The 12,500-nt window shown below is 37.6% G+C and overlaps 2 protein-coding genes across 12 annotated transcripts in view; one reads left to right on the top strand and one right to left on the bottom strand.

Moving 5' to 3' along the window:
* The window catches only part of LOC122250329 (uncharacterized), a 192,209-nt gene extending 185,547 nt beyond the window's left edge, over window positions 1-6,662 (bottom strand). For 8 of the 9 annotated variants that reach the window (XM_086545593.1, XM_086545595.1, XM_086545594.1 and 5 more), the window contains exons 1-2: window positions 6,569-6,662; window positions 6,101-6,358 (exon numbers count right to left, since the gene is read on the bottom strand). In XM_086545593.1, coding sequence (XP_086401719.1) covers window positions 6,101-6,358; window positions 6,569-6,589 — 279 coding nt within the window. In that variant the 5' untranslated portion in view covers window positions 6,590-6,662. The remainder of the gene's footprint in view (window positions 1-6,100; window positions 6,359-6,568) is intronic. The other variant, XM_086545603.1, reaches the window with a different exon arrangement.
* Window positions 6,663-6,855: 193 nt separating this feature from the next.
* The window catches only part of LOC122267704 (ectonucleoside triphosphate diphosphohydrolase 1), a gene marked incomplete at its 3' end in the record, with an annotated part of 19,961 nt that continues 14,316 nt past the window's right edge, over window positions 6,856-12,500 (top strand). For 2 of the 3 annotated variants that reach the window (XM_086545606.1, XM_086545604.1), the window contains 1 exon segment: window positions 6,856-6,977. 3 annotated transcript variants of the gene reach the window in all.

Genomic DNA, 12,500 nt, shown 5'->3' with positions numbered 1-12,500 from the left:
AATAATAGCAAGGGTGCAAATGGCAATTCACATGATATACATACAACTAATTGATTACATGAATAACAATGTGCTAAGCATGCTATGAATAACAGGAGCTAGGAATAATTTAAGAAATATGATTACTGACGAAAATGACAATAATGATAACAATAATAATTAGTAATAAATAGGTAATAAAACATAATGTAGCCAAACACAATAAATAAACATACCGTTAATAAACATGAATATAAAAAAAAATAAACAGAAATAACAATATCAATAATAAGAAAATGAATTGTTTATCATAGCACAATACAAAATAATCTTTAATTTACTGATAATAACAGCAATAGTAATAAATTTCCTACCGATGGCAAGAGCTTACAACACAACACTGGTACAACTAAAAACAGCAATAATAATAGAAATGAAGAAAGGAAAAATAACGACAAGATTAGCAATTACATTTGCAGAATTATCAAAACGATAATAATTATTATTTTAAAACAATACTATTAATTGGTTTAAAATAACTGACTAGTTGTCATATCAATTATATTTTTTTTTAAATCATAATAAACTGCAGAACTAGTAATAGTAAAATAATAAAAATAGATTTTATAAAAACGAGAGCACCTAAAAACTATTACTTTATATCAAAATAACAAAGACCATATTGTTAACGGTGAAAATCATCATCCTTATTATCATTATGATGATGATGATGATGATGATGAAAATAACACAAACAACGATACTGATGATGCCACTAGCAATAACAACAGCAGCAATAATCATTATAGTAACTACCATCACCATCCTAACAACAACTTTTATAACTAACAACCATCATCAAGAAAAGTGACACTACGGCAATAATAGCCTCACTTTTGTGACATAACTTATCCAGCGCGGCGAAGAGTTCAACACAGTTGGCAACTTTCACGAAATCCCGATATAACAGCAATAGCCCAAGGGCTTCCCCTCCCCTCCCCTCCCTCCCTATCTAATATCTCCCGTACCCCTCCCTCCCTCCCCCCTACTCTCTTCCTCTGTGAGTACATACGTCCAAAGGTAAAACAGCAATGACACTCCCAAGCTTTGCATAGCAATAACGATAAAGCAATGTCATAAATCAAAACTTGACTCCAGAGGGCGGCTTGAAGAGTGGAGGGGGGTAGACTTGTCACAGGCAGCCGAGATGTTAGCCGTGACAGAGGCACCCCCACAACACGCCAGAAATATTTAAATGGGGGTAACCTCGTTTGAGCGAACATATATATATCATGCTTCAATTGTTCTACTTCAATGAAAACAGAGAGGTGAGGATATCTTTCGTGCGTCCTAAAATAACGGCGATAGTCCTTTTTAGCTTCTACCGCTTATTTTGTCTCGGCGTCAGTGCTTGAATCTTGCCAATATTCGTTCGTGCGCGTCTATGAGAGGGGGAGGGAGGGGGAGGGAGGGGGAGGGGGGGGGAGGGGGAGTGAGGGGGGAGTGAGGGGGAGTTCATACATATATAAATACAGATTATATATTGAATCAAGGATGTTATCTGTGTATGTGTATGTGTATGTGTATATGTATATATATATATGTATAAGTATATAAATACATGCATTTACGTATGTATACATTTCGATATGCATGGTATACTATTGTGCATATATTGAAGATTGATATACATGTATATATATATATATATATATATATATATATATATATACATATGACGCACACAGTTACATAACAGGAAGGAGAGAGAAAGAGAAAGAGAAAGAGAAAGAGAAAGAGAAAGAGAAAGAGAAAGAGAGAGAGAGAGAGAAAGAGAGAAAGAGAGAGAGAGAGAGAAAGAGAAAGAGAGAGAGAGAGAGAGAATGCGTGTCGCCATGTTTGTGTATGCCTTGTCGTGTAGGTGCGTGTATGCATTAGCAGTGGTGGAGGAGTCCCTCCGCCTTGATATGCGAGCTGGGAGGCAGCTTTCCCCGCGTCGTCAGACAGACACACAGACAGACAGCGACCCCTCTGCCAAAGCCCCGACCCCTACAAGCCGAGAGGCCTTCATTTCTCGCACCCATGCCTTCCGTGCACGCCTTATGCAACCTTTTAAGGCTTAGCAAGCATCAACTTTCAAAAGTGTGCCTAAACAATTGTTTTAAATAAATCAAAACCTGTCTCGCGACATCCCAAGCTCAACACATCCCAAGGAACAAAGAAGAGTGAAATATCCTGAGCGTCCGCGGCCGAGGGGCGTAAGCGGCGGCCGGGGAGCGAGGCAACCCAACCCTTACGCCGAGGGGCCCGAGGGGCGCGAATCCCATGCGCTCGCCCCACCCGCACGCACACCTGTGCTCGGCAGTCGTTACCCATTGCCAGCAAAATACGAATGGAGATTTGGATAAACTGAATAACGTAGGGTAGGCCGGACAGGGGTAGGCCTAAGACCCCTGGCATGAAGTAGATGCAAGGCCGACGGTGTTGCAGCATGCATGACAAGTAGAGAATGAGGCGAGGGACGACCCCTGTTACGTTACTATGGTGCTCATGTGACTTGGGGACGCGGCAGCAAGGTCACGCCTCACACTGGTTGTAACACCACAACCACGGCCATGACCGTAAATTGTACTCTAAACACATTATCTTCGAACGGTTAAAATAGTATGGACGTGTGTGTGAATGAGCGAACATGCGTATTCATGCATGGTTATGGATGTACGTAAAAGTATACGTGTATACACATATATACTCGTACAAATGCTTTTGCTTTCTCTCTCTCTCTCTCTCTCTCTCTCTCTCTCTCTCTCTCTCTCTCTCTCTCTCTCTCTCTCTCTCTCTCTCTCTCTCTCTCTCTCTCTCTCTCTCTCTCTCTCTCTCTCTGTATGAGTGGGTGTATATGTATGTGTGTGTGTGTGACCGCGCGTGTGCTATATATCTATCTTATCTCTATATATATCTATACATATAAACATGTGCTGATTAACAAATACATATTTATATATATCATATCATATATATAGCACTATATATATACGTATATATAAATATATACATATACATATATTTAAGCTTATATACATAAATTATATAAATATAAATATATAAATATATAAATATATATATATGTATATATATATATATATATATATATATATATATATGTATGTATGTGTAGTAATTGTAATAACATTACATAAATAATCACAAAAATAATGCATAAATAAAAAACAGCAAGAATAACATTCCTCCACGAAATAAGTGAGTGTTGGAGAAGCATTGCCTCAGACAGCCATCACCACCACACACAACTCCACCATCACGAACACACCGGACAAAATGGCCGGCCGCCCTCCCATTCCCCACTATCACTGAGGTGGGAAGTGGCTGTGGGATTTCAATTACAGATCAAAGCTTTACAGAATTTATATATGTGACTGCATTAATAAAAAAAAAGAGTCTGGTGTAGTTAGGTAGCTGAGGATATATATTTTTTGATACAATGTGTCATTTGGTTATTACCTGTAATCATACTTTGCCTTTCCAACATCTGTAATTCAGAAGGGAGTTTACAAACGTCTACTTTCCCACGAATTAATTCCATGTCAATCCCATTGTAATTACATCAATGTCATGCGAAATCATGGGAACAGCTTTCTTTGCAAGATGAATGTCAAATCCTATTCTAAAAACACTACCACTACACTACAATGGCCATTCTATATTCTGTTAAGAGATAATAAGCTCGATATACACTATCTCTCGCCCCCTGCGCCGCCCCTGCTTGATGGGGGGGTACGATCCTAATGGGGGTAACATTGTCACGACCCATGTGACGGCCAAGTCTTTCAGTACGATTTACCTTTCGCCTATTTCTGAGAATATGTGACGGCAGCTGCTGTTTCAGCGACGGCGTGAAGTCACATTTCGAAATCATTCAGCAAACAACCGCCGCAGAAATCGATGCTTTTTATATCTTTCAGAAGAAGCCGAAGAACATCTACGACATTCCCGCCAATGCCTTGCGGCCCTTCAACCCCTCATACACTTGGCGTGAAATTTCAAAAATCAATCGTCCAAGGGCTTCACTCTGAACTGGATTAATGCATAATGTTGGGCGTAAGACCAGACTACTCACTACTCTGTATTGAAAATACAATAAGACAATATAACAGACGGAAAAACAACAACTAACGTTTCAGCAAGTTTTGCCCTTCGACCAGTTTAAAAGGAGGGAAAATTCGTCCATTTCCCCTTCAAACTTTAACTGACAGCGTTAAAAGAAAATAAGAAAAACAAAGAACTCCCCTGACCTTCTCTCCGACCAAGTTGTCGCAGCGCCAACTTTAATCACCTTCATGCAACAAAACAAAACGTGTAGAGAGGTAGGAAAAAAGACTGGCTTTACCTGCCCTGTTCTTCAAAAAGGCGTTGTAACACAGAGGCTGATGTCACTTCTGCAGACAAATGACAAATGACCAATGACCCCATTCCCGATTTCAAGAGCAACGAGGGAAAGGTCCATTATCAACAATATGCAACAGGGCCCTGTATCATAAAACCTTTTCAGACGAAAGAGAAAGAGAGAGAGAGAGAGAGAGAGAGAGAGAGAGAGAGAGAGAGAGAGAGAGAGAGAGAGAGAGAGAGAGAGAGAGAGAGAGAGAGAGAGAGAGAGAGAGAGAGAGAGATAGAGATAGAGATAGAGATAGAGATAGAGAGATAGAGAGAGAGAGAGAGAGAGAGAAAGAGATATAGATAGATAGATAGATAGATAGAGAAAGAGAGAAAGAGAGAGAGAAAGAGAGAGAGAGAGAGAGAGAGAGAGAGAGAGAGAGAGAGAGAGAGAGAGAGAGAGAGAGAGAGAGAGAGAGAGAGAGAGAGAGAAAGAGAGAGAGAGAGAGAGAGAGAGAGAGAGAGAGAGAGAGAGAGAGAGAGAGAGAGAGAGAGAGAGAGAGAGAGAGAGAAAGAAAGAGAGAGAGTCGATTTGCATTCCAAATGCGCATTTTCCGTATTCACCGTGTCTTCTTCCAAAGAGCACAGCATCAACCAAGTCAATAACCACCCCCTCCCCCCCATACCCCCACCCCTTTCTCACGCCGTTTATTCCCCTTAAAAAAAGAGCTTCAACGTCCTCCTTTTTCAACCTCTCGTGACATATGTAAATTTCAGCACTAAGTCCATGGCCAAAGAGCACGTGCTGCCTGTTTCTTCCTTCTAAGGTCAGTAATCATCCCTCGGGGTAATGCTTTTCTATACCATGCCCTTCCCTCATGGCAACTACCCACTGAAACTTGGATAGCTGTCAGGGAAATCACTCATTCACAACGTTTTCCAAGCCAACGTGTTTCCACTGAAATGTCAAAAGGCGCCACAGAATATATACTATGCACAGTTCATCATCACAACCACCACTCGAAATTGGGACTCCAGGTGAAGAAAATAAATAAAGAATGGGGTCCAATCCTTACACTGTTCCAAGACCAAAATCATCACAAACTTGGGTGAGTTAAAAACTTTCTCCTCAATATAAAAAAAAAAAAAAAAAGTTTGACCGCGATGCTTTAATTGTTCAACTAATGAGTCGGACACTGGGTGCGAGGATGTACCGAACCCCCAACGAAATCACCTTCAATTAATGTCTCATTAATCTATTCTTGTTGACTTCCGTCTTATGTCACAGTTTTTGCATAATTGATTAACCGGTTTCCAGCACACGGAGTCACACACAATCACATTTAATTTCTTTTCATACTTTCTTCATCAAGGGATAAATAATTAAGAGTTTCACAAGTATTTCAAAAGCAGTCCCTCGGGTCAGTTCTCTTGCACTTCATATTTAATCTTTTTCTTTCTGATAAACTTATTAAATCACAAAAAAATAATTTCCAAACCTTCTTAACATATTGTAAGCACTTCAAGTCACATTGCAGAATCACTTTCAAGCAGAGAGAGATAAAAAAAAAATCCAAATCCACATAGGCCTACCCCACGGTTCCACCCCGGCTGCCCCTTCCTTCAGGTACGGGCGGGCGGGCGGGCCGGGCTTACGGGTAAAGCTTCTCGGGCGGGCGTCGTAGGTAGTAGGCCTATCAAAAGGAGCCCGCGCAAAAATCACACTTACCTCTCCGTGTTCCTCGCATCTTCCGTCCGGCGTGTTCTCCGGGAGGAAGTAGATCCTGAGCGAGACGAGGATCTGTCCGGATGAGCGGTCTTCCCACAGTAACTGAGCCTCTCCTACCGATACGATGTCTTCCTCTTCCCAGATCTTGACGAAGAAAAACTCACCCAGGGACAATATCCGCTGTTTGCCATGGAGTGTGTATTTGAAAGCTTTGTAGAACGTGTAATTGCCGTGGTGGCCACAGGGCGAGCCCACAAACTGCAAGAAGAAAGAGAAAGAGGATAAAATGCAACAATTATCGGCCCACTTATCCTCGGCTTCACACACGAGCCAAGCACAAACCTGCATTATCTCCAGCCAAGCCCAAACCTTTTCGCTCTTTTCTCCTTTCGTAGGCCTCAAATTTACACACATTTTTCACATAACACGAACGGTATATTTAAATACACTTCAGTATCGGTTACGTACCTGAATCTTGTGATTAGTCATAGTAAAAGGGGAATTATTTGCACAGAACCTCGCACGCACGCCACTCACATCGTCTACTTTGTATTTACTATAATTACGTGACGTCACAGGTTGATCCCGGTGACGTCACGCGGTGGGCGGGGCTTGGCGCACGTCTTAGAGGGAAATTCGTAGTCTTTATAAAATATTTCTAATATTATTATTCTCTTAAATTCCATTGATTAGTATATTGACTCCCTGTTAACTAACAAGTTCTTTATTATTTTTATTTTCTTATTTTTTATTGTATATTTTTGCGAAGTAGCTTCACATTTTGGAATAATATTTTCACTCAGGTTCCAAATATATTCTCGTCCTCTCAGCTGATCCTGTTTACAATAACGTTCCGAGGAGGGAAGTCCTGCAAGAGGTTTGTGTTTTAAGCTTTTTTTGTAGTGAAGGAAGCCGATTTACGTGCCTTCTCTTTCCACGCGGTTTAACAGGTAAATTGTCTATGGAGAATAATCAAATTTAAGGCCTGTTGGCGACTTATTATAGGTGAAAAGGGATGTGTTCTTCCCGGTTGGACTGAGTGAGAAGCCGTCATTCATGAAGGCTCTTATTTATTTAGCTTACGCTTTGCTGGTAGTTATTCTTGTAATTCATATTTAATGCATTAGCCATTACCACGATGCGTATTTTATTTCCAAGATTTTCAGTAGTTGGACTTTCATTAAGCCTTATATGGCTTGTATAAAACGTTTACACTTTTTTAAGCAACTAATTCCTCAGCAGTCACATCATATCGGCAACGTTCTGCAAAATAAGTTGAAGTATTAAGGGGTATTCAGAGATGAAAGGTTTTAAGTTATGAGGGGATAGGTAGATTGTGAATGCCCATGTAGAAGGGTTGTATATTGGTCAAGGATAAACAAGAACACTGAGAAAGCTGTTATGAATATCATTCCTAGTAATTAGGGATTCCAGTCTTGTTTGCCTAATCTAATCAAAGTTTTGACCTAATTTATGTAAACCAAATGTACCCTAACCAATTCTAGATCTGAATATGAACTTCAGCCTTGATATATCATTACCCTAATGGGAATAGTAACCTAAAATTACCCCAATGTTTGTGATGGTTCTCTGATGAATTGGCAGGCAGATCTTATTGAGATAATTATAGCAGCTGATGCTTTGACAGATGGCTTTTTATTTACCAATTACTTCATATTCTGAGGAATAACCTTTGATTTTTCCATTAATCCAAACACTTTGGTAGTCAAGGCTTAGAAGAAGACAGAAATTACATGGTGGATCATCATCAGGTCATAAATGACAAATTTTAAGATACAGGTACTCATTTTCCAAAATGCCAGATACAGGTTGCTTTGACAAGTTCATTAACGATGAAAGTGTAATCCAGAATTCCATTTCTTCTGCTGTCACCAGGATTATGCTGAGTGATGTTGAAGTGTAAGTAAAGTAATGCTCTTTAATAAGCATTGTCACATCAGTTAGCTCAGTAATATAACGGCCCTGTTACAAAGCACCAGCAAACGACAGAATCACAATCTGTTTTGTACCCGATGTTCTTGATGATTTTCTATTAATATTACTTACTTATTATTTCTGAGTGTGCTGTTTATTATTGCCAATCTGCTAGTTACTCTGAAGATTATTGAAAGAACTGGTATTAATACGAGGCCACAATGGAATATTAATCTTTAGTAACTTTAATCATATCCGTATTTGTGATGGAGAACTATATATTTCTTGTTGATGTACATATTGAAAATTTTAAAAATTCTTTCATTATTACTCATAGTTAAGATAATATATAACAGTTGCTATAGCTTATCCTCAGATTATTAGACTTGGAGTGATTTCTTATTTAATGATAAATTGCTAGGGATATTTACAAACTAGCCGGAACATTTACAGTTGAGGTTTATTGGCCTGTACTTGTGTAGATATCACCTGCTGTATATCCATGGAATCTGATAAGTGAGTGTGGGCTTTTACTCTCTGCAGATTAATCTTTTTAACCTAGAACTATTGTTTTCTGTTTTGAAATTTCAAAATGCATCAACCTAGTGCCATGAGCTATTCATTCATCATGGCACCAGCCCCCTGCTACACACCTGATTACCTGGTGTGCTGGCCATACAAAAAGCGTTCAGGAGTTAAGACCATAAATTTAAATTAGTTTTGCTTTTAGTTCAGAATATCAGCATATGAAGAAAGAGACAAACCAAGTTAATTACCAGATAGAGCACTTAAAACAACATTATTAGATATGTGCAATAATCTGCAACAAGTATAGCTAACGCCAATCACTCATTAACCCTCTCTGGACGGTTCGCTGGGTGACGCCATACGGTGTCGTTTATTTAATTGATTTAGACCTATGCGTTCGAGAGCCCCGGCATTGTCACATACAAGGCTGGAATGCCCCCGTCGTGAGTGGGTTAAATTATGCAAATCTAGATGTGTGCCAAAGTCCAGCAATGCTATGATCTCCATGCTTTGTACTCCACAAAAGGCAAAATGCCTTCCACCAGCTATGTACAAGCAGTACAGAGAAATCATCTCCCTAGTGATTTATTGTTAAATAAGGCATCATTCCACCTTTTATCTTGCCTAGCTCATATAACAATATATGTGGGGTAGGTTTGTTAGCCTTTGGCAGAGTTAGGATAACAGAGGTCATAAAACACTTCATGCCATCCTATTCTTCACCTCTGTATGGAATTTTTTTTTCAAGAATATTCTTGATTTTAAGCATTGTTTAAGTTGAAAGTGGAAATGCTTAAATCTTCCGGAAAATAAGATAGCAAAAACAGTGCAGCTTTTGGGATTCCTCAGGATCCTTTACCATCTAAAATTACATTCTACACTATCCTTTGGTATCCCTGAATTATTTTTGCTGTTCATTTATTGAAGACACCCAAAGTGTCATAATTATATTGACTGTCCTGTCCAAATCCTCTTGAAACTTGCTCTGACGTGTGATGGCGGCCTACAATCTAAAGCCCAACATGATAGGTGCACAGTGCGTAGGACCTATGCATTTGCTTCCTGGCATAAACCAACAAATTCTACCCTGTATATTCTGGCAGGGTAGAGTTTAGAATGTTTCCTCATTTGATGCTAAATTACCAGGTGGTTTACAAGCTCTATCTTGCCAGATTATACATGGAGGCCTGTTGGCTGTGCTGGAGCGCCTGGGCTGATTGGTATGAGGTATATTCTAAGCATTTCCCGTCAAAAATATGTATGATAACTGTTTACAAGACACTGCCTTGAATGGTAAGTGTTTACAAGATACCTCCTTGGGTCTTGCCAGAGCATTTATTTATAACAGTTGTTATCCTTTGCCACAGTGATGATGTAGTGGAAGCTGTGTTGATCATTTGACAGTGCATTACTGTTGGATTGGACATATGATTACAGGTTTTCTATCAATTATGTTTTAAGTAAGTTTGGAGAGATTGTAGTCAGTATAAATATTTTTAGATACAGCGATGCTCTTTTTGTAGTTCAGGTAGGAATCAAGAAAATAATTACACCAGGTACATGTTTACTAGGCAACAAAAGAGTCTCCTAATGTAAAGGTGTTTTAGAGATTATGTATAGCTCACTTCTCAGGTGTTGTTCATTTTTTTTTTTACAGAAAGAACTGAGAGATTTAGATACAGTGATGTTGTATCTTACAGTTTAGCCAGATAAGTAATGTCATTGGTAAATGTTACCAACACATCGCAAGTTCCATTATTAAAAAAGGAACTCATCCAAGTTTTTATCTTGCTATTATGTCCATGATGGAGGTTTTCCAGCAGCTGCTGAAGTGCTGGACACTGTGTCACTATTTGGTTGAACATGAGATTGATCACGCGAACTTCCAAGAGGATATGGATAGGATACAACCAATACAGTTGGAGAAATAAAGGCCCTGTTATGAAAGCTGCTACTGGTTGTTTGATAATATTTTGTTTAATGGAGGCTGAAAATTATATAGAAGTATTGTTATGATAAAATGTCAATACTGTGTTATCATTATTAGACTATTAATTGGGAGTAGCAGGAAGATTTGTTTGTTTGTGTTATCACTGTATTTATCATCTTCATTATCAGTGGCATCAGTGGCAAGTAAATATTAATTTTATAATTTTCATGATTATTACTTTCTTATCTTTGTTATTCCTACATTTACTATTATCATAACTATTGCTATTATAATATTCACTTATTGCCATAAACTACATTATTTATTCAAGAGAACTTAAAATTTGCAAATATTGATTCATGTAAAAAGTGTATAGCATAAATATTTTAGATAGATAGTTTACAGACACACCTAGGAGATACAAGTTTCAAATTTTCTTCTTCTGATGATGAGAAATATCTTTATATTTGTAGTGAATTTCCCAAGCATAAATCTACTATGTGACTGAAAAGCATTCATAAAATCAGTTCTTTGATGTTAGAATTTATATGTTTTTGCAAATATTTGTAAGCATAACTGAAAAAGTAAACTATTAACATCAATGTTTATAAATAATATGATCTATCATTTTGAAAAAACACCTGTTCAGACAGACATGCAAAATTCAACAGAATGATAGATCTGTAAATACAAATATTGGCAAAGCTGTTATCAATGACAAACAACATACGCTGAAAGACTTTGGTAGTACAGTATAGTGATTTCGTTGACACGACTGAGCTGTTGCTCCGTTTATAGGATTGTTGTAGCAAGGTTGGTTACAATTGCAAAAAGAAAAAGAAAAAAAAGAAAAAATTGAGATACTTGGAATTGTCACTCATGGTTTTGATTATTCTAGCAAACTTTCACACAAAATTAATGCCTTAGTTATTATTATTATTATAATTCACATGGTCATAAGGCCTGTTTGAAGAAGTATAAATATAACCCTCACTTAAATACCTCCTCAGGTTGAAAGACGAAGAGATACTGGTACACCTATTTTGCCTCTCAGAGCACTTGAAGAAAACTTGAATTTTGTGACTCTTTTCATGTATCTTTTGCACTCCTTTTTAAGGAGGAATGAACTTATACCAGTGGGATATTGATCATTGAAAATATATGTTTGTTGTTTAGTTGCAAAGCATATCTATTAAGTTTTATTGATTAAAGGAATAATCCCATGTAGTAAGACATTATAGGATATTTGTAGCTTTGTTAAATTGTATAATAATAGTAGTATTCTCAGTGCTAAGATAGAAATAACTTGATAGTATTGGTGACACTAATGATATAAGATATTTGTGATAAATGAAGTCGTTGTGAATATATCAAAATATAAGCTATAAAAACTTATAAATAAAAAAATTCTATGTAAAGTTATGGTTAAAAGTTGTTAGAAGAGTTATCAAAAGATAGTAAATATGCAAATCTCAAATATTTTATTATATCATAAACTTTATCTAGAATGTGATATGGTGAGAGTAATTTGACTACAGGTTATCTTTACTTTGGAGTGTTGTAAAGCTTTAGATCACAATGTGTAGTGGCACATAGATAAGAATTAATTTACAGTTAGCAATATTAGCATTTTTTCTTGACCTCTTATAAACAGACAGGTCTCTTTTGGTACATTGCTCTGAGAAATGAAGTTATTATGAGGAAATAAAGCTATACGAAAGTATGATTAGTAACATTTTTAAAAATTACATGACATCACAGAAGCCATATGAGTAACTGCGTGTTTATTTTTTTATTCTGTTTTATTTTTTTATACAAGCTGTTAAATATGTACTGAAGAATGAAATATTTTATCACTGTTCCTTTAGTCTTCTCCTCCTCCACATCTGTGCGTGTGCATGCTTGTGTCTAACAAATACTGTCATTAAACATAGACACATAAATGTCTCAGTAAAGTAGATGCAAATTATGTCTTATCCCCAGATCCCTCTTTTTTAACACTTCTCT

This window comes from Penaeus japonicus, unplaced genomic scaffold (genome assembly GCF_977035675.1).
Source record: "Penaeus japonicus unplaced genomic scaffold, GWHDUDI00000001_assembly GWHDUDI00000016, whole genome shotgun sequence".
NCBI classification, from domain to species: domain Eukaryota; kingdom Metazoa; phylum Arthropoda; class Malacostraca; order Decapoda; family Penaeidae; genus Penaeus; species Penaeus japonicus.
Note: the sequence above shows the minus strand (reverse complement) of the source record. Positions and strands in the feature narration are given on the sequence as shown.